Source organism: Microcaecilia unicolor, chromosome 3 (assembly GCF_901765095.1).
Source record: "Microcaecilia unicolor chromosome 3, aMicUni1.1, whole genome shotgun sequence".
In the NCBI taxonomy this organism is placed as follows: Eukaryota; Metazoa; Chordata; class Amphibia; order Gymnophiona; family Siphonopidae; genus Microcaecilia; species Microcaecilia unicolor.
The window spans coordinates 226,549,237-226,576,381 of record NC_044033.1 but is presented as its reverse complement, the minus strand read 5'-3'; the positions used below and the strand labels follow the sequence as shown (position 1 = coordinate 226,576,381).

The 27,145-nt window shown below is 45.2% G+C and overlaps 2 protein-coding genes across 4 annotated transcripts in view; both read left to right on the top strand.

The window, feature by feature from the left end:
* Positions 1–27,145, top strand: part of LOC115466338 (butyrophilin subfamily 1 member A1-like) — a 1,244,786-nt gene that overhangs the window by 55,606 nt on the left and 1,162,035 nt on the right. The window lies entirely within an intron of this gene.
* LOC115466340 (butyrophilin subfamily 1 member A1-like) overlaps positions 1–27,145 on the top strand; it is a 331,994-nt gene that overhangs the window by 272,144 nt on the left and 32,705 nt on the right. For all 3 annotated transcript variants that reach the window (XM_030197528.1, XM_030197527.1, XM_030197526.1), the window contains 2 exons: positions 24,682–24,702; positions 24,786–24,812. In XM_030197528.1, the coding sequence (XP_030053388.1) occupies positions 24,682–24,702; positions 24,786–24,812 (48 nt within the window). The remainder of the gene's footprint in view (positions 1–24,681; positions 24,703–24,785; positions 24,813–27,145) is intronic.

Below are 27,145 nucleotides of genomic sequence, written 5' to 3'. Positions count from 1 at the left end.
TGGAGTTGTGGATCTGGCCCTAAAGAAGGCTAAGAGTTCTAGGGAGCATGCTTCGGCGCCCCCGGGCAAAGACTCTAGAACCTTAGACTCCTTTGCGAGGAAGGCCTACCATTCTTCTATGCTCGTGGCCAAAATCCAGTCTTACCAGCTCTACACGAGCATACACATGCAGAACAATGTGCGGCAGTTGGCGGGCTTGGTTGATGCGCTTCCCCCGGAGCAAGCCAAGCCTTTTCAGGAGGTGGTCAGGCAGCTGAAGGCGTGCAGAAAATTCCTGACCAGAGGGGTGTATGACACCTTTGATGTTGCGTCCAGGGCCGCTGCTCAAGGTGTGGTGATGCGCAGGCTCTCATGGCTGCGTGCCTCCGACCTGGAGAATAGACTCCAGCAGCGGATTGCGGACTCGCCTTGCCGTGCGGACAATATTTTTGGAGAGAAGGTCGAGCAGGTGGTAGAGCATCTCCACCAGCGGGATACCGCATTCGACAAGTTCTCCCGCCGGCAGCCTTCAGCATCTACCTCTACAGGTAGAAGATTTTTTGGGGGAAGGAGGACTGTTCCCTACTCTTCTGGCAAGCGTAGGTACAATCCTCCTTCTCGACAGCCTGCGGCCCAGGCTAAGCCCCAGCGCGCTTGCTCTCGTCAGCAGCGTGCGCCTCAGCAAGGCCCCGCGGCTCCCCAGCAAAAGCAAGGGGCGAGCTTTTGACTGGCTCCAGCAGAGCATAGCCGACATCCAAGTGTCAGTGCCGGGCGACCTGCCGGTCGGGGGGAGGTTGAAAGCTTTTCACCAAAGGTGGCCTCTCATAACCTCCGATCAGTGGGTTCTGCAAATAGTCCGGCAAGGATACACCCTAAATTTGGCCTCAAAACCTCCAAATTGTCCACCGGGAGCTCAGTCTTACAGCTTCCAGCACAAGCAGGTACTTGCAGAGGAACTCTCCGCCCTTCTCAGCGCCAATGCGGTCGAGCCCGTGCCATCCAGGCAAGAAGGGCTGGGATTCTATTCCAGGTACTTCCTTGTGGAAAAGAAAACAGGGGGGATGCGTCCCATCCTAGACCTAAGGGCCCTGAACAAATATCTCGTAAAAGAAAAGTTCAGGATGCTTTCCCTGGGCACCCTCCTTCCCATGATTCAGGAAAACGATTGGCTATGCTCTCTGGACTTGAAGGATGCCTATACACACATCCCGATACTGCCAGCTCACAGACAGTATCTGCGATTTCAGCTGGGCACACGTCACTTCCAGTACTGTGTGCTACCCTTTGGGCTCGCCTCTGCGCCCAGGGTGTTCACAAAGTGCTTGGCTGTAGTAGCAGCAGCACTTCGCAGGCTGGGGGTGCACGTGTTCCCATATCTCGACGATTGGCTGGTGAAGAACACGTCCGAGGCAGGAGCCCTGCAGTCCATGCAGATGACTATTCGCCTCCTGGAGCTACTGGGGTTTGTGATAAATTACCCAAAGTCCCATCTTCTCCCAGCGCAGAGACTCGAATTCATAGGAGCTCTGCTGGATTCTCGGACGGCTCGCGCCTATCTCCCAGAGGCGAGAGCCAACAACTTGTTGTCCCTCGTCTCGCGGGTGCGAGCGTCCCAGCAGATCACAGCTCGGCAGATGTTGAGATTGCTGGGCCACATGGCCTCCACAGTTCATGTGACTCCCATGGCCCGCCTTCACATGAGATCTGCTCAATGGACCCTAGCTTCCCAGTGGTTTCAGGCTGCTGGGGATCTAGAGGACGTCATCCACCTGTCCACGAGTTTTCTCGAATCCCTGTATTGGTGGACGATTTGGTCCAATTTGACTCTGGGACGTCCTTTCCAAATTCCTCAGCCACAAAAAGTGCTGACCACGGATGCGTCTCTCCTGGGATGGGGAGCTCATGTCGATGGGCTTCACACCCAAGGAAGCTGGTCCCTCCAGGAACGCGATCTACAGATCAATCTTCTGGAGTTGCGAGCGATCTGGAACGCTCTGAAGGCTTTCAGAGATCGGCTGTCCCACCAAATTATCCAAATTCAGACAGACAACCAGGTTGCCATGTACTATGTCAACAAGCAGGGGGGCACCGGATCTCGCCCCCTGTGTCAGGAAGCCGTCAGCATGTGGCTCTGGGCTCGCCGTCACGGCATGGTGCTCCAAGCCACATATCTGGCAGGCGTAAACAACAGTCTGGCCGACAGACTGAGCAGGATTATGCAACCTCACGAGTGGTCGCTCAACTCCCGAGTGGTGCGCCAGATCTTCCAAGCGTGGGGCACCCCCTTGGTGGATCTCTTCGCATCTCGAGCAAACCACAAAGTCCCTCAGTTCTGTTCCAGGCTTCAGGCCCCCGGCAGACTGGCATCGGATGCCTTCCTCCTGTTTTGGGGGGAAGGCCTGCTGTATGCTTATCCTCCCATTCCTCTGGTGGGGAAGACTTTGTTGAAACTCAAGCAAGACCGAGGCACCATGATTCTGATTGCTCCTTTTTGGCCGCGTCAGATCTGGTTCCCTCTTCTTCTGGAGTTATCCTCCGAAGAACCGTGGAGATTGGAGTGTTTTCCGACCCTCATCACACAGGACGAAGGGGCGCTTCTGCATCCCAGCCTCCGGTCCTTGGCTCTCACGGCCTGGATGTTGAGAGCGTAGACTTTGCCTCTTTGGGTCTGTCAGAGGGTGTCTCCCGCGTCTTGCTTGCTTCCAGGAAAGATTCCACTAAGAGGAGTTACTTCTTTCTATGGAGGAGGTTTGCCGTCTGGTGTGACAGCAAGGCCTTAGATCCTCGCTCTTGTCCTACACAGACCCTGCTTGAATACCTTCTGCACTTGTCTGAGTCTGGTCTCAAGACCAACTCTGTAAGGGTTCACCTTAGTGCAATCAGTGCTTACCATTACCGTGTGGAAGGTAAGCCGATCTCAGGACAGCCTTTAGTTGTTCGCTTCATGAGAGGTTTGCTTTTGTCAAAGCCCCCTGTCAAGCCTCCTACAGTGTCATGGGATCTCAATGTCGTTCTCACCCAGCTGATGAAACCTCCTTTTGAGCCACTGGATTCCTGCCATCTGAAGTACTTGACCTGGAAGGTCATTTTCTTGGTGGCAGTTACTTCAGCTCGTAGAGTCAGTGAGCTTCAGGCCCTGGTAGCCCAGGCCCCTTACACCAAATTTCATCATAACAGAGTAGTCCTCCGCACTCACCCTAAGTTCTTGCCAAAGGTCGTGTCGGAGTTCCATCTGAACCAGTCAATTGTCTTGCCAACATTCTTTCCCCGTCCCCATTCCTGCCCTGCTGAACGTCAGCTGCACACATTGGACTGCAAGAGAGCATTGGCCTTCTACCTGGAGCGGTCACAGCCCAACAGACAGTCCGCCCAATTGTTTGTTTCTTTTGATCCCAATAGGAGGGGAGTGGCTGTAGGGAAACGCACCATATCCAATTGGCTAGCAGATTGCATTTCCTTCACTTACGCCCAGGCGGGGCTGACTCTTGAGGGTCATGTCACGGCTCATAATGTTAGAGCCATGGCTGCGTCGGTAGCCCACTTGAAGTCAGCCTCAATTGAAGAAATTTGCAAAGCTGCGACGTGGTCATCTGTCCACACATTCACATCTCATTACTGCCTGCAGCAGGATACCCGACGCGACAGTCGGTTCGGGCAGTCAGTTCTTCAGAACCTGTTTGGGCTTTAGGATCCAACTCCACCCCCCGAGGGCCCTGTTTGTTCTGTTCCAGGCTGCACTCTCAGTTAGTTGGTAAATTTTTTTAGGTCAATCTCAGTTATGTCCTCGCCGTTGCGAGGCCCAATTGACCATGGTTGTTGTTTTGAGTGAGCCTGGGGGCTAGGGATACCCCATCAGTGAGAACAAGCAGCCTGCTTGTCCTCGGAGAAAGCGAATGCTACATACCTGTAGAAGGTATTCTCCGAGGACAGCAGGCTGATTGTTCTCACAAACCCGCCCGCCTCCCCTTTGGAGTTGTGTCTTCCCTTCTCTTGTCTTGCTACATATGAGACTGGCCGGCTCGAGCCGGTTTCGGGCGGGAAGACGGCCGCGCTTGCGCGCGAGGGCTAGCAAAGGACTTTGCTAGTGAAGATTCCGATTGGAGGGGCTGCCGTGGACGTCACCCATCAGTGAGAACAATCAGCCTGCTGTCCTCGGAGAATACCTTCTACAGATATGTAGCATTCGCTTTATCCGCTTGAGTTTCCACAATGAAAAAAAAACCATTTTCTTTGCAGTGGAATTAGTTTGGTCAACTAGTGATAGGTTGCGATCGATGATTACACCGAGTATTTTTAAGCTCTCAGAGATAGGAAGGGTGAGGTTTGGAGTGATTTAAGATGAAGGTTTGAACCTATTATATAAAGATGAAAGGATTAGGCAGCTTATTTTCTCATTATTCAGCTTCATTTGAAAAGTATTAGCCCATTTATTCATGGTGTGCAAGCCAAGATTGATTTCTTTGGAGATTTCGAACAAGTCATTTTGAAAGGGGATGTAGATTGTGACATCATCGGCATAGATAAATGAGTTGAGGCCAAGATTGAATTAGGATTTAGCCAGAGGGATCAGCATTATATTGAAGAGTGTAGAGGACAGAGGGGAGCCCTGAGGAGCTCCACAGTCAGCTTTCCATGGTGGTGAAAGGATTGAATTAGATTTTACCTGGTAGGTCCTGGAGGTAAGAAAACCCTTTATCCATCTAAATACATTTCCCCCTATCCCGAAATAATCAAGAAAGTATAATAGAATGTCGTGGTTTACCATGTCAAAAGCACTTGGCACATCAAATTGGAGAAGGAGGATGCTATTGCCTGTAGTTATTTCCTTTTTGAAATTGGACAAGAGTGTAATTAGCACGGTTTCAGTGCTATGAAGGGAATGGAGTCCTGACTGTGATTCATGCATTATGGAGAATTTATCCAAATACTCATTAAACTGCTTTGTCACCATATTCTCCAGTAATTTAACAAAAACTGGGATGGAAGCAATTGGATGGTAATTAGTGAGATCATTACTTTTTTTCTTGACATCCTGAGGTATTGGAGTGAGTAGAATGTTGCTGTGATCCTCCGGGAAGAGGCCATTTGTCAGCATGAAGTTTAGATGATCAGTAAGGTCTGTGGTGAAGCAGTCAGGGATGGATTTGAGTATGTGGTTGGGGCAGCTATCTAATTTACAATACATACTCGAAATCTATGGATCCCCTGGATAACTGAATCTTTGGTTAAGGGTGCAAATTTTGATAGGTTCCGGTGTGCTGGGTACTCTCCCCCTGTTGAGTCCAGTTCGCTTATGAAATGATCAAGGTCAGAGCTGTGAATGGGTAATGAATTGCGTAATTTTGTTATTTTTTTTCCTTTAAAAATGTGGCAAGACTGACAACAGAAGGTGTACCAGTATTGAGAGAAGTAAGTGGATTGGTATCAGTTAGTTTGTTGATGAAATAATAAAGTTTATTTAGGTCTTTGTAGTCTGGACCTATTTTAGTTTTATAATAGTGTTTTGGACTGCCTTATAGCATATTTGTATTTTCTTTGCATTTGTTTCCATGCATTGAGAGTAAGTTCATTTTTTTTCTTTCTCCATGTTCGCTCAAGTTTCCTAGTAAGGGTTTTCAGTTTTCTTAAATCATCATTGAACCAAGGCATCAGGGCATGTCGTTTTGATTTTCTAATTGTTACTGGGGCTAAAACATCTAACATGGTTCTGCATCTTTCGTCCCATTCTGAGAGGAAGTGTGTGGAATCTGTACAAGCTGACCATTCATTCTCATAGATCATTTGCCAGAACATCTTAGCGTTGATATGACCTCTTCTGCTGTAAGTCGAATGAGCAACTGTGCGGGGGAAGCCTTTCTTCCGCCACAATAGGGTTAAATTTAATTTGTAATGGTCATTCCAAGGGGTTTCAGACTAGTTAATATATTTTATTTACAGGTTGAGATCAGTGGCCAATTTGTATGAAAGGAGATCAAATGTGTGCCCTTTGATATGAGTAGCTTGCAGATTTGACTACGAGAGATCACAGGAATGAAGAAAATCCATACACTCACATGTATTAGTAGATTTAGGATCTTCTAGGTGAAGGCTTATGTCACCTAATATAAGAATGTAATTCATACACATGAATTAGAGACGAAGTCCATGAACGTAGGAAGGCTGCCATTCCAATTACCGGGTGGTCTGAAGAAGAGGATGCAAATCAGATGACCATGCAAGTATTTATTAAAGATTCGGAGCGAGGCAATTGAAATAGGAACGATAGATGAGTGCAATGCCACCACCTCGTTTTTCCTTTCTGGACCAATGGGTAATTTTAAAACCTGGGAGGCATAATTCAAGAACTATAGGATCGCTTTGAGAGTGAACCCAAGTTTCAGTAATGAAAATGAGATTGAGGTTTTCTGAGGTGATCCAGTCTGAAATAATTGTAGTTTTGTTAATGTAACCCATTGAAATATTTTGGTAAGAGTTTTCAATGTATGGTAGAGTGGGAATTTTTTTTTTAATTGCCTCTCAGTAGTAGAAGAGTAATTGTAGAAACCATCCATTCCAGTTGGTAGATGCTTGCCACGATTAGGCATTCTACATTTAAAAATGTGATTCTTGGTAAGATGAGAAGAGAAGTGTCTAGACGGTCTATGTTGATATTGTATAATGGGAATAAAGTTAATATTTGTAGGTGAGATAGAGAAAATTAACTGGATCAGTGAGAGTGAGAAAAATGTTAGGAGAAATTTAACTATATTCATATTGGAAATATTTGTGGATAGTCGGGAGCTCCAAGGTTAAATCTATATGGGTCTGAGATCTGAGCAGGTAAGAGGGGCAGATAGACAGGAGTACAACCCAAGGCACAGGAAGTCAACAAAAAGCTGGTGCAGTGCAGCCAATGGGAAAAGGGTCAGCTATCTCTCAATCAAATTTGGTCTCCAGGACAGCACTGCCTTAAATAATGAGTAACAAGTTGTTTTGTCGTGGGAAATGGCGACAAATACAGCAGGGATCATTCAGTTGAGATTAAGGAGCTGTGTAGCAGAACCGGGGGCAGAACAATCCAGGCAGTGGAGGCGTGTGAAGTCAGGACCGGCCAGGAGGTGAGCAAGGACGAGGTCTGACGGCAACTAGCCAGCCTCCCTGTGGTGTCTCGATCAGGTGATTTGCAGCTAAGGCAGGCTGGATCCGAGCTGGACAGCTTTTCTTTTCTTTAAACTCCCTGCAGTGACAAGGTCGGCAAACGGCACTCGTCGAGTGGTGGTCGGCGTTGCAGGAGGCCCTCATAACTTAAAGGCAAGAAGTTGTCAGTGGCATAGCAAAGGCATGGATGTCCTTCTCACAGAAACATCCACATTTTGGACGTGGCCATCCTCAACTGCCATCGCTTCTCCTGCTTAGGAAGGAAATCGTATGCAAATGAGCTAACAGCGAGCAGCTCATTTGCATGCAATTTCCTTCATGCATGCCTGTTCCTTTCCGGATCAGTAAGGGAAGGGCTTTTTCCATTCATTTAGTGAGACCAGTGCACTACGAATGCTGGCTCCTCCCACGACCAAATGGCTTGGATTTGGTTGTTTCTGAGATGGGCTTCCTCGCTTTCCATTATTGCCAAAAACCGGGGACGACCATCTCTAAGGTCAACCTAAATTTCATGATTTGGGCGTTCCCGACCATATTATCGAAACAAAAGATGGACGTCCATCTTGTTTCGATAATACGGGTTGCCCCACCCCTTTACGGGGCTGTCCTTAGAGATGGGCACTCCCATTCGATTATCCCCCTCTATATGGACTATCCAGTCTACTCATCCATACTATCCATTAACTCTTCTTCTTCCTTAGAGACTCTTTGAGGGACATTTTTGATATATCTAAGTCTGACTTTGGACATTTTGCTCAAATAGCGAATATAGCGATTTTCGAAACAGCAAAATGTCTATCTTTTTTTTTTTTTTTCCCAAAAATTGCCACTGGTTAGATATTTTTGTGCTTTGTGCATTTATCTGTTTGGTCCATTTTTGAAAAAAAAAAATCCAAGTGAAAAACGCACAAAATCAAGCCATTGCAATGTAGGAGGAGCCAGCATTCTTAGTAGACCTCATATAAAATCTTGCATGTACACATCTCACTGTTACCCCTTTATATTGTATGGTGAGCCCTAAGATACCAAACTGTACACCACTTGTGATTTTGACTTCCTTTCTATAGGAGCAGATTTAACTAATGTTGATAATTATAATCCCGTTGCCAGCACTGGATGGCCAGACTAATAGAGTTTTTGGTGAATGATCAGCTAAAGAATTATTTAGAATTTCACAAAATCTTGCTTTATGCTCAACATGGCTTTAGATCCAGGCAAAGCAGTGAAACATTGCTTTTGGCACTTACATAAAAAATGAGACATTTTCTAAGTAGAGATCAGGAAGTTATTGCTGGTTTGCACAGTTTTTGAGCAAAAGGATGTGTGAGAGGGAAGAATGATATCTTATTGGAACCCTGGTTGTGGTGTACCCCAGGGTTCATCATTGTCTCCACTCTTCTTCAATGTGTATCTTAGTTCATTGGGCTCATTTTTTTTGCAGATTTGGGGATTATAGTTTTTTTTTCCTACGCAGATGACATCTTTTTATTAGCTCTGCCAAAATTTGAGGACACTTTGATGTCTATAAAGCATCATATTTCACTAATAGATCAATGGACATCTGAGCATTTCTTGAGACGAAACAGAAGACGAAGGTGCTGTGGTTAAGGGACTTTGATAATGTCCCATGCAAGGAGTTTGCATTAACTTCAGGAGATAGTTTGATTACTGAATACCATTCCATGGTACTTGGAATTATATTGAACTTCAAGTTGAGTTTTGTTAATCAAATTAATGCATTGAGTAAAACGTTCTTTTTTAGATTGAGTCAGCTTTGTGTTATCAGGACTTCATTGCAGCTGCAAATTTTAAAACTCTAGTGCAGGCAATTCTCTTGCCATAGCTGGATTATTGCAATGTGTTACATCAAAACGTCTCATCTAAAGTGCAAAAGAGGTTACAGTTATTACAGAATACTGCTGTCAGATTGATTTTTTGGCAAGGGGAGATTTGATAGCATTACGCTGTTTGCTGTTTGAGGAATTTTCATTGGTTAGTAATTCAGAAGCGCATTAGCTTTCAATTAGCTTGTCTGGTATATACGTCATTATTTGGTCAGAACTTGGGCTTAGAGTTGCTTTTGATCCCTTCATCAGGATGCACTACCTGCTTTTCCCAGACTATTATGTGAGCGAGTTCCAGCACGCCTTCCTTACTGTTGTGTGGGTGGGTTCCAGTATGCTATTCTTGCTATTGTGTGAACAACTTCCAGTACACCTTCCTCACTGCCCAATTACCACCCAGTAATCCCCTGCAGAAATATTTTTCAAATATTTCTACCCACGGTAGACTTATCGCCACTTTGTAAAAGGGCCCCTCATTAAATGAAATCCTTTTAAATATAAAATTTTCTTCAGATCTGCTTCTTTGCTTTTACCACATTAGATCTTGCAGATTGTCTGCCCTACTGTTTTTTTTTACTCCGAAGCACCTCCGAGACAACAAACAGTATATATGGGTGCAGGATATCCCAGGTCTTCCTGTCTTCTGCCTCAAATTTTCTCAGCATTTGCTTGAGAGTCTTGTTAAAGCGTTCTACCAGACAATCAATCTGTGGATGATGTCCACAAGGTATTTACTTTTAGCAAGACACACGCTTGCTTCACTACTCAAGATATAAAAGTTGTGCCCTGGTCAGTCAGGATGTCAATGGGAGTGGAGTAGCCTAATGGTTACTGCAGGAGCTTGAGAACCAGAGGAACCAGGTTCAATTCCCACTGCAACTCCATTGCCCTAAGTATAAAAAATAAATATATTAAATCCTATCCCCTTCCTTCCCTTGTGGGCATTGGCCACGGTGATAATCTTCATATGATGCAGTGCAATGGCCTAAGGGTAGCAGGAGGCATAATCCAAATAACTAGGATGTACTTGTTGCCACAGGTTGTTTGCTCAAGTAGTCCCATGAAGTCCATAGCCACCTGGTCGAATGGGGTGTTGATGATGGGCATGAGAGGAGCAGATGGAATCCTTGTAGGGCTGCTCAACTGGTAGGTTGGGCAGGCGTGGCAGAAAAATGCTACTTGTTTATGTATACTGGGACAGAAAAACAAGATCAGGATATGTTCCTGGGTTTTCTCCTCCCCCAAGTGATCTCCTATTAGGTGACTGTCCAGTTCATTTTCGAAAGAGATCGCCAGCCATCTTTCGACACACATCGGGAGATGGCCGGCCATCTCTCAAATCCGGACAAATCGTCATAATCAAAAGCAGATTTTGGCTGGCCCCAACTGCACTCCGTCGCGGAGGTGGCGAAAGGTCCCGGGGATGTGTCGGCACAATAGCGAGGGCGGGACAGGGGTGGGCATGGGAGTGATTAACAGATGGCCGGCTTCAGGCCATAATGGAAAAAGAAGGGCGGCCGTAGCGAGAATTTAGTCCGGTTTTTTTGGACCCTTTTTTTTTTTTTAGGTCTAAGTCCCAAAAAAGTGCCCAAACTGCCCAGATGACCACCGGAGGGAATCGGGGATGACCTCCCCTGACTCCCCCAGTGGTCACTAACCCCCTCCCACCAAAAAAAAAGAACTTTCAAAACTTTTTTTGCCAGCCTGTTTGCCAGCCTCAAATGTCATACCCAGCTCCATCACAGTAGTATGCAGGTCCCTGGAGCAGTTTTTAGTGCGTGCAGGGCACTTCAGGCAGGTGGACCCAGGCCCACCCTCCCCTACCTGTTACACTTGTGGTGGTAAATGGTAGCCCTCCTAACCATCCCAAAACCCACTGCACCCACATCTAGGTGCCCCCCTTCACCCATAAGTGCTATGGTAATGGTGTAGAGTTGTGGGGAGTGGGTTTTGGGGGGGGGGCTCAGCACCCAAGGTAAGGGAGCTATGCACCTGGGAGGTATTTTAATGTTTTTTTTTTTAATTTTTAAAGGTGCCCCCTCCCTCTAGGGTGCCCAGTTGGTGTCCTGGAATGTGAGAGTGACCATGCACTATGAATCCTGGCCCCTCCCACAACCAAATGTCTTAGAGTTGTTCGTTTTTGAGATGGCCGGCTTCGGTTTCCATTATCGCTGAAAACCAATGCCGACCATCTCAAATCCGCCCAAATCCTATGCATTTGGCCGGCCCCAACCGTATTATCGAAACAAAAGATGTCCGCCCATCTTTTTCGATAATACGGTCGGTCCCACCCCTTCGCAACGCCGTCCTCGGAGATGGCCCCTCCACGTGCTAGTTGCATGAACTGTCTGTGATAAGGGTGTGGAACTAACAGCTGCTCTACCTTTTCCCCATCCAGGGTCCCCTTGGCCACCCTATAGAACAAGTCATTCTTCAATAGGAAATATGGGGGAGTTACCTTAAAGGGATCCTGGATGCCCACAGAGGTTCCCATCTACAGTTCTAACCTTGACCCACACTTCTCTAAGGAATTCATCATCTGACTGAGCTCTCTTAAAATTTCCCATTCTCCCTTCTCGATTCCACTTGCACAGACTATCTAAAGTGTCCAGGATATCCTGTCCATCTTCCCATGGACTCTGGTCTCTATCAACTGAAGTTCCTAAATTCAGAGGGCAGCACACACTATCTCTTACAAACTCCATATGTCTGCCCTGGTGGGAAGTGATCATTAACCACAAGGTAACAACACAAAAAAATCCCATGAGACGGGAACAAAACATCAAAGAGTGGGAAAAGGAAGAAGGCTTGACAGGCGATGGGATAAACAACCAAAATTTAATATAAAGTTCTAGTCTCACAGTGATACAAATAACTCTAATGACTTGACACAGCACTGCGTTTTTTTAACATCTGAATTTGACTTTTTAATGTTGTACATTTTAGTATGCTCTTTAATAAATAAATATATAGATAGATATATAGATAGATGGAGATAGATATATATAGATATATATATCATCTACATCTTTTATTTTTTGATTTAGTATGCCTTTTAACATATTTGGTTATTTTTATATATGATTCTGTATTATACAAGATATGTTTATCAAATCTTTTTTTTATTATAGACTCTTGAAGCAGGCACGACTGTCCTGAAATGCGGTGCCGTGTCTTTGGTGTTTTGGGAAGTGATCATTACCACAAAGTGGGGCTAATCTAGTTACTCTTTTCCCCATAGCAGATCCCTATTTATCTTTTTCCATACCAGCAGAGTTGTGTAAGTAAAGTGGTTATCCATTCCCTTTACTATGCTTCTTAAATGATCTAGTCAAATTACATCCCTAATAGGGTTCCTCCAAACTCATCTTCTTCCAGCTGTATCCATTATATTGCTAGTCTAGCCCCCCACCCCCAAATCAAAGAACACTCTTACCTGGTCTGCTATGCAGTATTTTTTCAAAATAGGGGACCCCCCACTCCTTTTGGCTCTTTCCCCAGATATAACACTTTCCTTGCCACTCATGGTGGTCTCCAGTTCCAAATGAAATCAAAAATCTGTTTCTGCTATTTCATAAAGAATTTATCTGACAGCCTCTCACTGGTAGAGTAATAAAGAAGTTCAAGATTCTTGGAGGCTCACTCAATCCCATCTATCGAAGTCAGGACCAATGATCTTCATGAGGAGCTCATAATTAATTTTCTCTAGCTGCCTGCAATCCTTGGTTACATAAAAACTCAGATATTTGATGGGGGACTGCACCTGTTTAAATGGAAACAATTCCTTCAAATCCCATACATACTCTTCATTCAAGACTGCCTTCAAAGCTTCCATTTTATCCCAAGTTATTCTGTATATCTCTTGATGTCATCCATAAGAACATGCAATGTTAGTCATGGATTGCTAATGATAAAGATGATATCATCTGCAAAGTGTTTAATCTTAAAGTCGCGGCCTGCCTCCTGAAATTCCAGAATGTCCCCATTAGCTTTCACATAAGATGTTAATTGGTCAATGAGAAAAACAAGGGGAGAATAGACAACCCTGCCTTGTTCCCCTGCCAAGCCTACAGCTTTCTGTATGGCCCCCCCTTAATCCTAATCTGTGCCTTCAGTTCCAGACAAAGGGCCCATATGCCATCGAAAAGTCTACCCAATTTTCACTTTCTGGAGGACTCAGTACTAGAACCCCCACCCCACTATATCAAATACTTTTTTAGCGTCAACTGCCAAAAGCATGGCTGGGTAGCCACCTCTCAAATCCTTCCAGATCAGGTTCAGTACTTTACAAATGTTGTCACCTACCTGCCTTTGGGGAATAAATCCTGACTGATCTACATAGATTAGCCCTTCAATAACTGACTTCAACCTAATAACTGACTTCAACCTATCTGCCAATACCCTTGCACAAAGCTTGGCATCGAGATTAATAAGAGATATGGATCTGCGTGCACTGGGATTTTATTCCTGGCTTCGGCAGGACCATTATTTCCATGGACTCTTGCATGCAGCCATTCTGCAAAATGTCATTGAATACTCTGATAAGTCTGGGTATCAGGCTAGCACTTAAGGTCTTGTAGATCTTTACCATGTAGCCACTAAGGCCTGGAGGTTTGCCCATATTCAGAGTTTGGATAGACTTCCTTACCTCTTCTTCAGAAATCATCCTATCCAACCTTCCTCTACTCCCCTCATTGAGTGATACTTCTCCAGAAAATCAGCAACCTGCTATTCTCTCATATACACTTCACTCTGATACAAAGCTTCATAAAACCTCTTAAATGCTTGTTTAATCTTGTCATTTTAATGTACCATATCCCCACCACCACCACCATCTTTAATTTGTAAAATATTTTGTTGGCCTATTTTAACTTTTAATTCGTCTCCCTCTTTTATTCCTCTATTCATAATATAAATATTTAAGCCTCTCTAGATGAAAAGCAGTTTCTAGATTCTGTAATTTCCCTTGTTCACACCTTAATTCCCCAAGCTCAAATGTATGTATAAGTTTTTAAAAAGTGCTCATTTCAGCCAGGGCTGTACACAGGGGATTAAGAGAGTTATTATCCGTAATTACATGCAATTTAATTTCTGCTTCTAAAATAAAACCAAGTAAGATTGTGACCTCATTACTTTGTTGCACTGGTGTGGCCTTGGTGGGCAAGGGTCCATGCACTCTGGCTCAGCCCACCCAGTAGCAATGTACCTTTTCTCTGGCTGGCAAGGATCCCCAAGCCCCGCCAGCTGAAGGCTTCCTCCTGCAGCAGACAGAACTCCTAGAAAGTTCAGCAGTCAGTGCCAATGTCCCTGGGCCACAGCTGACACAATGAGCATACTCAGTTTTCTCAAATATGCAAAAACTAAGTATTCACAGTTTGCTGGCGGCAGCAGTGATGGCTCAGGGACAGTGCAGCTGATTGCCCAGCTTGGTAGAAGCTCTGACTGTTGGAGAAGCAGGTCTTCAACTGGGGGATGAGGGGATGGAAAGCAGAGAGAACATTTTGTGCCCACCCACTTTGTGCTCAGGCCCATTCAAAATTGGCCGTCTGGCTGTGCTACTGGTGTAGGGGAAAGTAACTGATGACAGTGGGAAAATCTGTCTGAACTGGTTTCAGTATTTTGGACTTCTGATATTTCCACGTTTCTCCTGGTGATCAGGATTTCTGGGCCTGTTCACCATCAGCAGCAGAAAGAAAAATCACCATCACTTTTATTTTCACTATCAAAATGAATCTCTAATACTCTGACAGATAGATGTTATTTTCCTTCAGGTCTGGGCAGTATTCCTTCAATCTCTGTGAATGGCCATCAGGACAGAGGGATAATGATACTGTGTGAATCAGCAGGATGGTATCCAGAGCCTGAAGTGACCTGGAAAGAAGAAGTTGGACAGAATCTGACACCAACATCTGAAACAGAATTACAAAGGCAGAATGGTCTGTTCAACGTCAAAACTTCCCTACTTATGAGAACAAATCAGTACAACAAGATTACCTGTCATATTGGAAACACTGTAATGAAGCAAGAGAGAGAATCAGCGATTTCTATAGCAGGTCAGTCACAGTCACAAAAATAAGCTTCAGTAACATAAAGTGTTCATATGATTGAGATCTAATTTATATCATGAGTAGAGACGTGTGGTAGCCATGTTAGTCCACTTTTAAAGGTGATCAATAGAAATAAAATATGGAAAAGAAAATAAGATGATACCTTTTTTATTCGACATAAGCTTAATACATCCTTCGAAAGCTAATCAAGAAATATATTAATTTATGTCCAATAAAAAAGGTATCATCTTATTTTGTTTTCCATGTTTTATTTTGTTTTATTTCTATTGATTAAATTTATATCATGAAATTGGCAGCACCTCCTAGAATCAGATTCAAAGAAGGTTGTTACCATCTTTCCCTCTCTCTCAGGTGAACATTTCTTTATTAGGTTCCTCTGGTATATTTCCATTTTCAGATTAGGAATTCTCAAATATGGATTTTGATATTCTATTTAAATTTCATATCACCTGGTTTCATTTGTTTTTCAGGAATATTTTTCCAGCGGGTCTCCCGTTGGATGGTCTCTCTCTCCATCCTTCTGGTGTCTGTGATAATCCCGTGTGGTTTACTGGTTGTGTTTGTTATTTACCACTTGAGGAAAGAAAGACATGAGAAAGGTAAAGTCTCTCCCCACTCCCCATATTCTAGCAGTGTCTCAGGAGATTTACAGGAGTAGATGGATGGGAGCGTCCCTGGCAAGGGGCAAAGTTTTGGAGAGTGAGGAGGGCATTGTCCCTCCCAGTCAAGCTGTTTTTATCTGGGTTGTTGTGAATGGCTCCATAGGCACCATTTATAAGAGTCACGGGGAAGCTAAGCCTCCCCAGCCCCAACCTCTAGGTTACCCCCTCCTTGCTCTGCTTGCTCTCCTGCCCGAGTCCTTGGCAGTAGCACCAAGTCGGAACTGCCAGCTTCTCTTCCCTTCCCTGCCACTGTTTGCCTGACTAGGTGAGCATAAATGAAATGAATCCATGTGCAGGGCCAGAGCCCCGTGCATGCCATTGTCAGTGTCCCTCCTCCTCCTCCCTCCCCTCCCTCCCCATGATGTACCTTCCTGTTATGTGGAAGGAATAGGAGGAGGAGCGAGACTGGCAGCAGGATACCCAGGGCTCTGGCCCCGCATGTGGGTTCTTTTTGTTTGCGTTCACCCATTCGGGCAAACAGCAGCAGGGAAGGGAAGCTGGCTGTTCCTATTTGGTGTTGCTGCTGTAGATTCGGGCAGGCAGCAGCCTGGAAGGAGGTGTGAACAAATGAGTTATGTGGGTGGGGGGAGGGAGAGAATGAGATGAAGCAATTGTGGGATAAGAGGGGGGAGAGAGAGAAAGGGTTGGAATGATGGTGGGGTAAGGGGTGGTCAATACTGCATGGTGAGGGATATGGAAAGAGAGAGACAGGACTATTGGAGGGGGATAGATAGGCAATGCTGGATGGAGGGAGCGGAGAAATAGAAGGGGCAATAGTGGATGCTGGAGGATGAGGGATAGAAGGGTGATGTTATATGGGGAAGAAAGAGAGAGAAGCTATGGGTACTGAGAGAGACAGAGGGACAATTTTGAATTGGAGGAAGAAATAGAGAGGCAGTGTTACACGGTAGGGGATGAGAGAAACAGGGTTAATGTTCATGTTCAGTTGGGGCAAAAGAGAGAGATACAGAGGAGATCCTGGATGGCCAGGGAGAGAGAGAGAGGAGATGCTGGGTGGGACTGGGGCAGGGGCGGGGGAGCAGAAAGAGAGGGCAGATTCTATATGGCAGGCAAGCAGACAGAAAAACAGAAGATTCTGGATGGAGGAAGAGAAAGGAGATGCTGCATGGCTGAGGAGGAGAAGAGATACTGGTTGTAGGGATGGGAGAAGAGAGGCTGCATGGCTGGGGCTGGGGGAGGAGATGACACATGACAGGGGGAGAGTGAAAAGATGCCACAGGACTGGAGAGAGGGAAAAGAGACAGAGAGGAGATGCTACATAGATTGCAGAAAACAGAGAGAGAGCCACAGACAGGAGATGTTATATGGCTGGAGGGGAGGGGAAAGAGTTGGTGACAGATTGGGGAATTAGAGATGCAAAAAGGGAGGACCTGAGTGAGGGAAAGAGATGAAAAGCCGCAGGTAGATGCAGAAAAGAAATGGGGGGGGGGGGTCAAGACTGGATACTAAGAATGAATTAGATCTGAGTGGACAGAGGCACAGCAAAACAGAAGAAAGCTGAATGGAAAATATAAATGTCAGAGATGGATGTAGTACAACAGGTGAAGAAGATCTCAAAGAAAGAGAAAAAAATGACAAATAAGAGACCCTTGAATGAGTTATGAGAAAACAGAAAAACTGACCAAAGACTGCAACCTACAATTAGAAACATTAAATGGCCAGACAACAAAGGTAGAAAAAATAATTTTATTTTTAAATTTAGAGCGCAATAATGCAGAGTTAGTGTATATTGAGGTTAATATATAAAAATAAAAGAAAAAAAACAGAAAATAAAGTGACTCCTTTTTACTGGACTAAATACATTTTTTGACTAACTTTCAGAGGCCAAAATCTAAATTCCTCAGGTAAGTAAATTATCCTGAACTGAGAGAGAAGGTTTTGGCCTCTGAAAGCTAATCAAAAAATGTAATAAATTAGTCCATTAAAAAGGTATCATCTTATTTTCCCTTATAGTTTTATTTTTATGTATTAATGTGTTTATTTTTGTTTACATCTGCTGTCTTTATATTTTGCCCAGTAGAGAAAAAAATACATTACTGTTTCTAGCTCTCTGGTGTTATATGGTATGCAGAGTCCAGCTTCATTTTTGTGTACATATTTCTGTCTTTAGCTTGTGGGTTCTTATCCCATGCTTAGTGAGGGTCTCTCTGTGTGAAAGAGGCCAGTTATTCTGTTAGCATTGAATGTCTGTGTAGAATCGAACTGTAGTAATCCAGTTTGTTTAGTAGCCAGGTACATTAATGTTCTTGTGGCCACTGATATGTTTACAGCGTTACCTTTTCCTTAATAGGCCTTTGTTATGTGACTCTTGGAAGCAAGTGCTATGTTGGTACTGTAGATTTGGTTTATAGGTCCTGAGTGACTTTAACATTTTGTATTACTTTACAATATGCCTAGTACTAGATTTTGGATTTAGCTCACGTTAGTGAGAGTTACATTCAGGTACACTAACAGGCTTATTTTTGAAAGAGAAGGGCGTCCGTCTTCGACACAAATTGGGAGATGGGCGTCCTTCTCCCAGGGTCGTCCAAATCGGCATAATTGAAAGACGATTTTGGGTGTCCTCAACTGCTTTCCGTCGTGGGGATGACCAAAGTTTACGGGGGCGTGTCAGAAGCATAGCGAAGGCGGGACTGGGGTACACTTAACACATGGGCGTCCTCGGCCGATAATGGAAAAAAAGAAGGGCATCCCTGATGAACACTTGGACGACTTTACTTGGTCCTTTTTTGTTTATGACTAAGCCACAAAAATGTGCCCTAAATGACCAGATGACCACCGGAGGGAATCGGGGATGACCTCCCCTTACTCCCCCAGTGGTCACCAACCCCCTCCCACCCTAAAAAAAATTTTTTTAAATATTTTTCCAGCCTCTATGCCAGCCTTAAATATCATACCCAGCTCTATGTCAGCAGTATACAGATCCCTGGAGCAGTTTTAGTGGGTGCTTCAGTGCACTTCAGGCAGGCGGACTGAAGCCCATCTCCCCCCTACCTGTTACACTTGTGGTGGTAAATGTGAGCCCTCCAAAACCCACTGTACCCACATCTAGGTGCCCCCCTTCATCCCTAAGGGCTATGGTAGTGGTGTACAGTTGTGAGGAGTGGGTTTTGGGGAGCTCAGCACACAAGGTAAGGGAGCTATGCACCTGGGAACTTTTTCTGAAGTCCACTGCAGTGCCCCGTGGGGTTCCCAGTTGGTGTCCTGGCATGTCAGGGGGACCAGTGCACTACGAATGCTGGCTCCTCCCATGACCAAATGGCTTGGATTTGGTCATTTCTGAGATGGTCGTCCTCGGTTTCCATTTTCGCCGAAAATCGGGGACTACCATCTCTAAGGTCAACCTAAATGTTGAGATTTGGGCATCCCCGACCGTATTATCGAAACAAAAGATGGACGCCCATCTTGTTTCGATTAATGTGGGTTTCCCCACCCCTTCGCCGGGACATCCTCAGGAAAACTTGGGTGCCCCATTCGATTATGCCCTTCCACGGTTTTTCTTGGAGGGTTTACAACTGGTTTGTACCTGAGACAATGGAGGGTTAAATGACTTGTCCAAGATCTCAAGGAGCAGCAGTTGGATTTGAACTCTGGTTCTCAGCCTGCTGCTCTAACCATTATGTACGGATAATACATGTTTGGTATCTCAACAATTAACTAAAGGGCAGCAGGTCTGAAAACTGGCATAATATAGGGAAGGTGGGAAGTGTTGGGTAAAGAGGGAGGAAGGGAGAAAGAGCTGTGCTTTGGAGATGAGAATAGGGGAGGTACTGGTGTCAGGCCTAGGTAAGGGGGGACAGAGAAAGTGTAGTCTCCCTTTTGCTTATTCATGTGAATGTGAAAGGGGGCATACTGAGAGAAATTTCTCGTTGTTGGCTAATTTCAATTTTTAGAATAGTAAATATAGATAGATATACCGGCTTCCTAATCAGTCTATTTTAGTTGTCTTTTTTTTTTTTTTAGAATAACCATAATGAATATGTATGACATATATGTATGCAAATGATATGCTATTTAAATTTCAGCAAAGCCTTTGACACGGTCCTACATGGACAACTAAAAAATAAACTGAGTGCCCTCAGAATGGGCCCTAAAGTGACTGGGTTAGGAACTAGATGAGTGGAAGGTAAAGGTTGAATAATCAGTATTAAAAAAAAACCCAAGGTTTACCATAAAATAAGATTAAATTGAAGCTCATAGAAGAAATTAACAGTGTTTCAGTCTCTGAAGAACTGAGATAATTTCTCAGAAAATCCTAGTAATTTGTTCCCCAGTTTTAAAAACCCACCCCCTTTTCTACTGGATCTTGGTTGAGAGAAAGCCTGATAGTTAAGAGAGCACAATTGATATATTTATTTGGATTTTGCTCACACCTTTTCAGTAGTAGCTCAAGGTGAGTTACATTCATGTACACTGGGTACTTTCCTGTCCCTGAAGGGCTCACAATCTAAGTTTGCACCTGAGGCAATGGAGGGTTTACTAATTTGCCCAAGATCACAAGGAGCAGCAGTGGGATTTGAGCCAGCCACATCTGGATATCAAGCCTGGTACTCTAACTGTGAAATCATCTGACACTTACATTTATACTTCCCTGCTGGGCCTGCGAATTAGGCCCCTTATACATCACAGTTGACATGCGCAGTAAACATTTGTAGTTCTCACAGTACACATTTGTAGTTCACAGTACATACACACGTCATAATACTGAAATGATACTGGCTAGGGAAACGAAACTTAGCATCTTGCTCAACACACACACATAATACAATGCTCCTTTCTGGCAGAGGAGATAAGGTTCGTTAGGCTCAGAGATGCAGGCGGGGGGGGTGGCAACACCCTCCAAGGCTATCTATTCATGTGGCGTCTGCGTGCAGGCTGGTTTCTGTGTGCAAGCCTTGCCAACTACCGTTACAAGCTGTTTGTCTAATGCGCCTGCATCCTGTGTCACACAGATAAGCATCAAAGCAGCAGGAGCTGACAAGTTGTGGTTAAGGCACAGTGCAAGAGAACTTAAATGTCCAATACATTCAAGTATGGAGTATGCCACAAAAGGGCAGAAGCAGAGGTAGTATGCACAAAGTAAAGTCCATCAGTAGTATGCACAGAGCTTGAGGTTGTCTTGTTGGTCTAGTAGTATCCAGTGTTCAGTGTTCCACTCCTGTTTCATAACCACTAGGCCAGTCCTCCACTCCACTAGACCACTCCTCTACTCATACGTCAAAACAAATTTACCTTATCAGTTTCTAGCAACCAAGATTCAGTAATTACCATAAAATGGGGTAAATGTAAACAAACAAGATCATACATGATCGCTACCTGATCAATTGTGCACAAGAAAAAGTCTTTCTCTCCTTTTGGATATTTTCTTGAGGCTCTCATTATAGGCACTAATACTCTATTTGTTCTTATGTGACCATATCTGCCTTCACCCAACACAACAGGAATCTGACTACTCTCTATGATATAAGATATAGATTTACCTCAATAATGTATCCCTCAAAAGAGAGTCATCCTGAATTCCATCCAGGCCCTCCTGAAATCCTCACAAAGTCCACAGAATGGAGCCTTTCTTTGTCATGCTCCTTCTCCAGTGTGCGGTCCCTATGGCATAGACCCTCTCTCCTGCCAGGTTCTCAAGGATAATCTAGACTCTTGAGCCCTTGGGCCACTGCTGAAGAGCGGCAGGAGAACCACCCAAACAGGACTGGAACCACTGGACTGAAGCTGCAGCTGAGGCAGAGCAAGCTGGAACAGGCAGGGCAGGAACAGCTAGACTTCACCTGCGCTTGACCGCCGTTCCCCAGGGGTTCAGCCCCTGGGTGCAGGCGGCCGGCAGGACTATGGGACAGAAGGGAAAACCAGAACTGCAGGGTCCAGCAGGCAGCCAGCAAAACAGTCAAGCACTCCAGGAAACAAGCAGGGTCAAAGGCAGGCAGCAACAATAGAATACTCTAGGAAACAAGCAGGGTCAATGGCAGAATAAGAAGTAACAGGGTAGCACTGCAACAAACACTCACTGATGAGAAACTCATCAGACGACCTCTGTTGCAAAGGCAACCTAGAAAGTTCCCAGGTGGTAATAAAGGCACCACAGATGAGGTCACCAGTAAGGGTGGGGCTTGGCAGCAACAACAGCAGAGCACGGCTTGGCTGGAATAGGATCCTGGAATGGACTAGACTGGACTGGAATGGATTTCAGGATTTTCACACAGGCTTCAGTATTTACAAACAGACTTGGCTTGGCTGGAGGAACCCCAAAGCAAGTCCGACAGGGAATATAGTCACAATCGTGACATCGCCTTATCCTCGATGAATGAATGTGATATCATTGGAGGCAGAGCTTAATGATCAACCCAGGAGAACTGACATTCCTGCTGCCCTACAGTAGGGGCAAACTCTCAGGTAATGAGGTCTGATGGATAACAGGACTAAACTAAATGGACAGTGCCACTGTGGTACCACACAATACGTATCTTCAGTGCCACTACCTATACAATTAATAGTGCTGGATATAAGGGTTAAGTTAATTGTCTTTGCAGACATTTAACTTACTATACCCTGGTCATCTCACTGGCTGAATATTGGGCCCATATAAGGAAAAAGAAAAGGAAACTGAGGGTTCTTCAAGCAAATGGCTGAAAAAAATAAAATCAAAAGAGTTGATGTTCATGAAGTAAGGAAGAATGCAAAAAGAGAAGCACAGAAAAGAATACCAGACAAAAAGAAGCAAAGAGAGAAATGTGGCTGGTAAAAAAAAAAAGCACAGGCAGAAGAAAATGTGGCTAGATTGATCACGGCTTGCTGTTATACTGTATTCAGGAATCAGACTTGAAAGGAACAGATTTTTATCTGATTTTTCTTTCTGTTCTTTTCAGGTGCATTATGACAGCTCCTTTTTTTTTTTAGTTCAAATCTTTTTTATTAATTTTTTAAAAGTAATAAAATATACACAAAATGATGTTTCATCAGAGAAATACATTGCATGCTCAAATCAGGGGCGTAGCCAGACTACAGATTTTGGGTGGGCCTAGGCAAGAAGTGGGTGGGCACCAAGTGTTCTCCCCTCCCCCAAAAAAATATCTCAGCAGGTGGGAAAAAGCTTCTTTCCACCTTTTCAGTTTGTAGCAGGCATGTGCAGAAAACAGAGCATGAGCAGGTGCCGGTATCATGGAGAGTACTGTTTTCGTTACCATCAAGGGGAAGTCTTCAGCTGGCCGAGCTTGGGATCCCCACCAGCTATCACCAAATGTGTGCTACTGTTGGGTGGGCCTGACCCCTAAGTTGGTAGGCCCTGGCCCACCCAGGCCCACCTGTGGCTACGCCACTGGCTCAGATGAATAGAACTATGAAATAACAATTATGGGAAAAAACCCAACAATTTATTTATTTAAAAGATTTATAACCCAGATATCTACAACCCTGTGCAGGGAACATATTACATTCATAAGATATATATTACATAAACACTATTTGCAAAAACATCAAAGTCAATAACAATAATAAAAATAAAGGAGATGCTATATAAAGACAAAGAGGGGCATTTTCGAAAGGGACATCCCAGTTTCGATTTGGACGTCCTTGCAAAAAGTCCAAATCCGGGGCGGGGAAAACCATATTTTCGAAACAAGATGGACATCCATCTTTCGTTTCAAAAATACCGTCAGGAACATCCAAATCCTTAAATTTGGACGTCCCTAGATTTAGACATCCCTAGACATGGATGTTTCTGACTTTCAGCGATTTTCGAAACCAAAGACATTCATGTCAAAAACGTCCTAATGCAAGCCATTTGGTCATGGGAGGAGCCAGCATTTGTAGTGCACTGGTCCCCCTGATGTGCCAGGACACCAACTGGGCACCCTAGGGGGCACTGCAGTGGACTTCATAAAATGCTCCCAGGTACATAGCTCCCTTACCTTGTGTGCTGAGCCCCCCAAAACCCACTACCCCCAACTGTACACCACTACCATAGCCCTTACGGGTGAAGGGGGCACCTATATATGGGTACAATGGGTTTGTGGTGAGTTTTGGACAGCTCGCTGTTTCTTCCACAAACATAACAGGTAGGGGGGGATGGGCTAGGTCCGCCTGCCTGAAGTGCACTGCACCCACTAAAACGGCTCCAGGGACCTGTATACTGCTGTGATGGACCCGAGTATGACATCTGAGGCTGGCAATCAACATTTTGAAAGATATTTTTTGAGGGTGGGAAGGGGTTAGTGACCACTGGGGGAGTAAAGGGAGATCACCCCTGATTCCCTCCAGTGGTCATCTGGTCCTTTCGGGCACCTTTTTGTGCCTTGGTCGTAAGAAAAACACGACCAGGTGAAAACATCCAAGTCACTTAACCCTCCATTGCCCCATGTAAGCCGCATTGAGCCTGCCATGAGTGGGAAAGCGCGGGGTACAAATGTAACAAAAATAAAATAATTATGGGTGTTAATTCACAACATTTTAGATTTGTACGTGCATCTCGCTAAGTGGTACTCTATAAAGATCTGTGCACAAATCTTATGGTGCAGAACTCAGAAGGGCTGTGGCCATGAGATGGGCAAAGGTGGGTCAGGAGCATAAAGATGCGAAGTATTGCAGAATTCCTGGGATTTGCACCCAACTTGTGTGCTGGAATTTACACCAGGTTTCAGCAGGGGCAACTTTGGTGCTCAAAGTAAGGTACGAGATCCGTGATTAAGCATTATTTTATAAGGGGAGCACATCCTTTATAAAGTAGCACTCTGTGGTGATTTTTCTCTACACCCAAATTTGGCTACCGTTTACTGAATCCACCCCTTAGTGTGTATTAATATATGCAGAGACAGACTAAGCAGTAATCAAACTCTGACACCTGTGGGGGTCATTTTATATATTTCCGTAGGTAAAACAGTTTTACTTGCATAAATTGGAAATAATGCTATGGACATTTTTAGAAACCCAGAACTCTAACTTTTGTCCCTTTGTATTTTTATGTAGAGTCTCTTCGTACTGAACTAGGTAAGTTTCTCTTCTCAAGTACATCACACTACTGTTAAAGATTTTCTGAACTCTGACGGTTGTGTTTCTCTGTTTGATTTCAGAGTTTAGAAGATGCTGTAGCTATGCAGGTAACTCAGTCTGACAATCTCACCTACACAATATGAATTTCGTCTTCTATGTAGCTGTTGTCAGTGTGCTGCCACAATACAGCCTTGTACATAAGAACATAAGCTCTGCCATACTGGGACAGACCAAGGGTCCATCAAGTCCAGCATCCTGTTTCCAACAGTGGCCAATCCAGGTCATAAGAACCTGGGAAGATACTAAAACAGCAAGACAGGTTTTATGCTGCTTATCCTAGAAATAAGCAGTGGATTTCCCTAGTCCATCATAATAATGATTTATGGACTTTCCTTTTAGAAAATTATCCAAACCTTTTTTAAACCCTGTTAAGCTAACTGCTTTTTCCGCAATCTCTGGCAACTAATTCCAGAATTTAATTAAGTAGAGAGATGTGGTAGCCGTGTTAGTCCACTTTTAAAGGTAATCAATAGAAGTAGAATAAAATATAACAAAGAAAAAATTAAGATGATACCTTTTTTATTGGACTAACAATACATTTTTTGATTAGAAGGTAGCCCTTCTTCGTCAGATCAGATGAAGATGGGCTACCTTCAGAAGCTAATCAAAAAATGTATTAACTTAGTCCAATAAAAAAGGTATCATCTTATTTTCTTTCCTTTGTTTTATTTTATTCTATTCCAAAGTTTAATTGTTTCTCCAAGGACAAGCAGGCTGCTTGTTCTCACGACTGGGTGACGTCCATGGCAGTCCCTTCCAACCGGAAGAGTTTCACAGCAAACTCAAAAAGTCTCGTGGGAGGTCCCGCGCATGTGCGGCTGTCTTCCCGCCCGTGCGCGACCGCTCCCGCTCAGTTTTTCGTTTTCCACGGTGGAAAGAAACTGCGTTCCGTCCCTCTCCTCTCAGGCCTCGGAAACCGTTTGACGATTCATTCGCTTTTTCTTTGTTTAGTGGCGTCGTCCGCGCTTTCTTTTTCTTCTTTTCCTTTTCAAAAAGTAAAAAAAAAACAAAACTTGTTTTACCTGTAGTTTTTTAGTTTTGGCCGCCTTAAGTTTCCTTTCACTGCCGTCATGGCCCTTTTGACCGCGCATCCGCGTTCTGCCCTTTTTGTGGCCCTTTTCGCCGCCACCATCGATGATTTTGACCTCGCCGCCGCAATTTTTCCATCAATGGCATCAAGGATTCCCAGTGGCTTCAAGAAGTGTGGTCAGTGCGGCCGGGCAATCTCACTTTCCGACACCCACACTTGGTGCCTTCAGTGCCTCGGGCCTGAGCATAACCCCAAAGCGTGCAAATTGTGTCTTAGCTTTAAAAAGTGGATGCAGGTGGCGAGACAATCTCAGTGGGAACGTCTTTTTGGAGCTTGGCCCGGCTCTTCGGCATTGACGTCGACAGCATCGGTGGCGGTGACTTCGGCACCGGATATGGCATCAACCTCAGGAGAGCAGGTACCACAGGCCCGACGACCACCTCTCGCTGGGAGCAGTGAGTAGTCGAGTGGGCCTCCACCTGCCTCGACAGTTCCTGCTGTGCAGGCCCATTGGGACCGACCCTTTTCGGACCCAACCCCGAGGAGGCGTGTGGATTCCACGTCCTTGTCGGTACCACGGAGCGCCAATGACGTGCATCGAAAGAAACAAGCTAAGACGCATCGTCATCAGTCGCCCCCTTCTCACGGTACCGTGCGCTCCAGGGCGTCGAGGGACCCGGCCCCTGAGAAGCGTCGACACGGGGAGTACTGCTCCCCCTCCATCCAGGAGGTGTTGATGCATTGGTCGTCAGGCAGTCCGGTACCGCCTCCTGGCCCCGTGCAGATTCTATCTCCAACTCCTGCACCGGTCCCTCAGCTTTTCCCAGCAGAGACTCTGGACGAGCGCCTCCGGGCCATTCTTCCAGGTATCCTGGAAGGGCTGCTGTGCCAGTCTCTCCCGGTGCCGGGGATGCTTGCGCCCTCGGCACCATTGATGGAAGCGCCGGCTGGCTCTGGCCCTGTGATGCGGTCGCCAACACCGGTACCGCTTGCGGCATCGGTCTCGGCCGCCACTCAGGTGTGCTCTCTGTCGACGTCGATGGAGGGAGCTTCATCCCCGCCGGCGCGGGAGTCCACCTCTCAATGTCATCATCGAGGACTTGGTTCCTCTGAGTCGAGACGGGCCCGGTTTCGGACTGAAGTCAAGGAAATCATGTCCGACACTGAGGAGGAGGCCTTGTGGGGGGAGGAGGAGGACCCCAGGTATTTCTCTTCCGAGGAGTCCTGTGGTCTTCCCTCCGACTCCACTCCTTCACCGGAAAGGAAACTTTCGCCACCGGAGAGCCTTTCCTTTGTCTCCTTTGTTAGGGATATGTCTGTGAGCATTCCATTCCCCGTGGCTACTGTGGA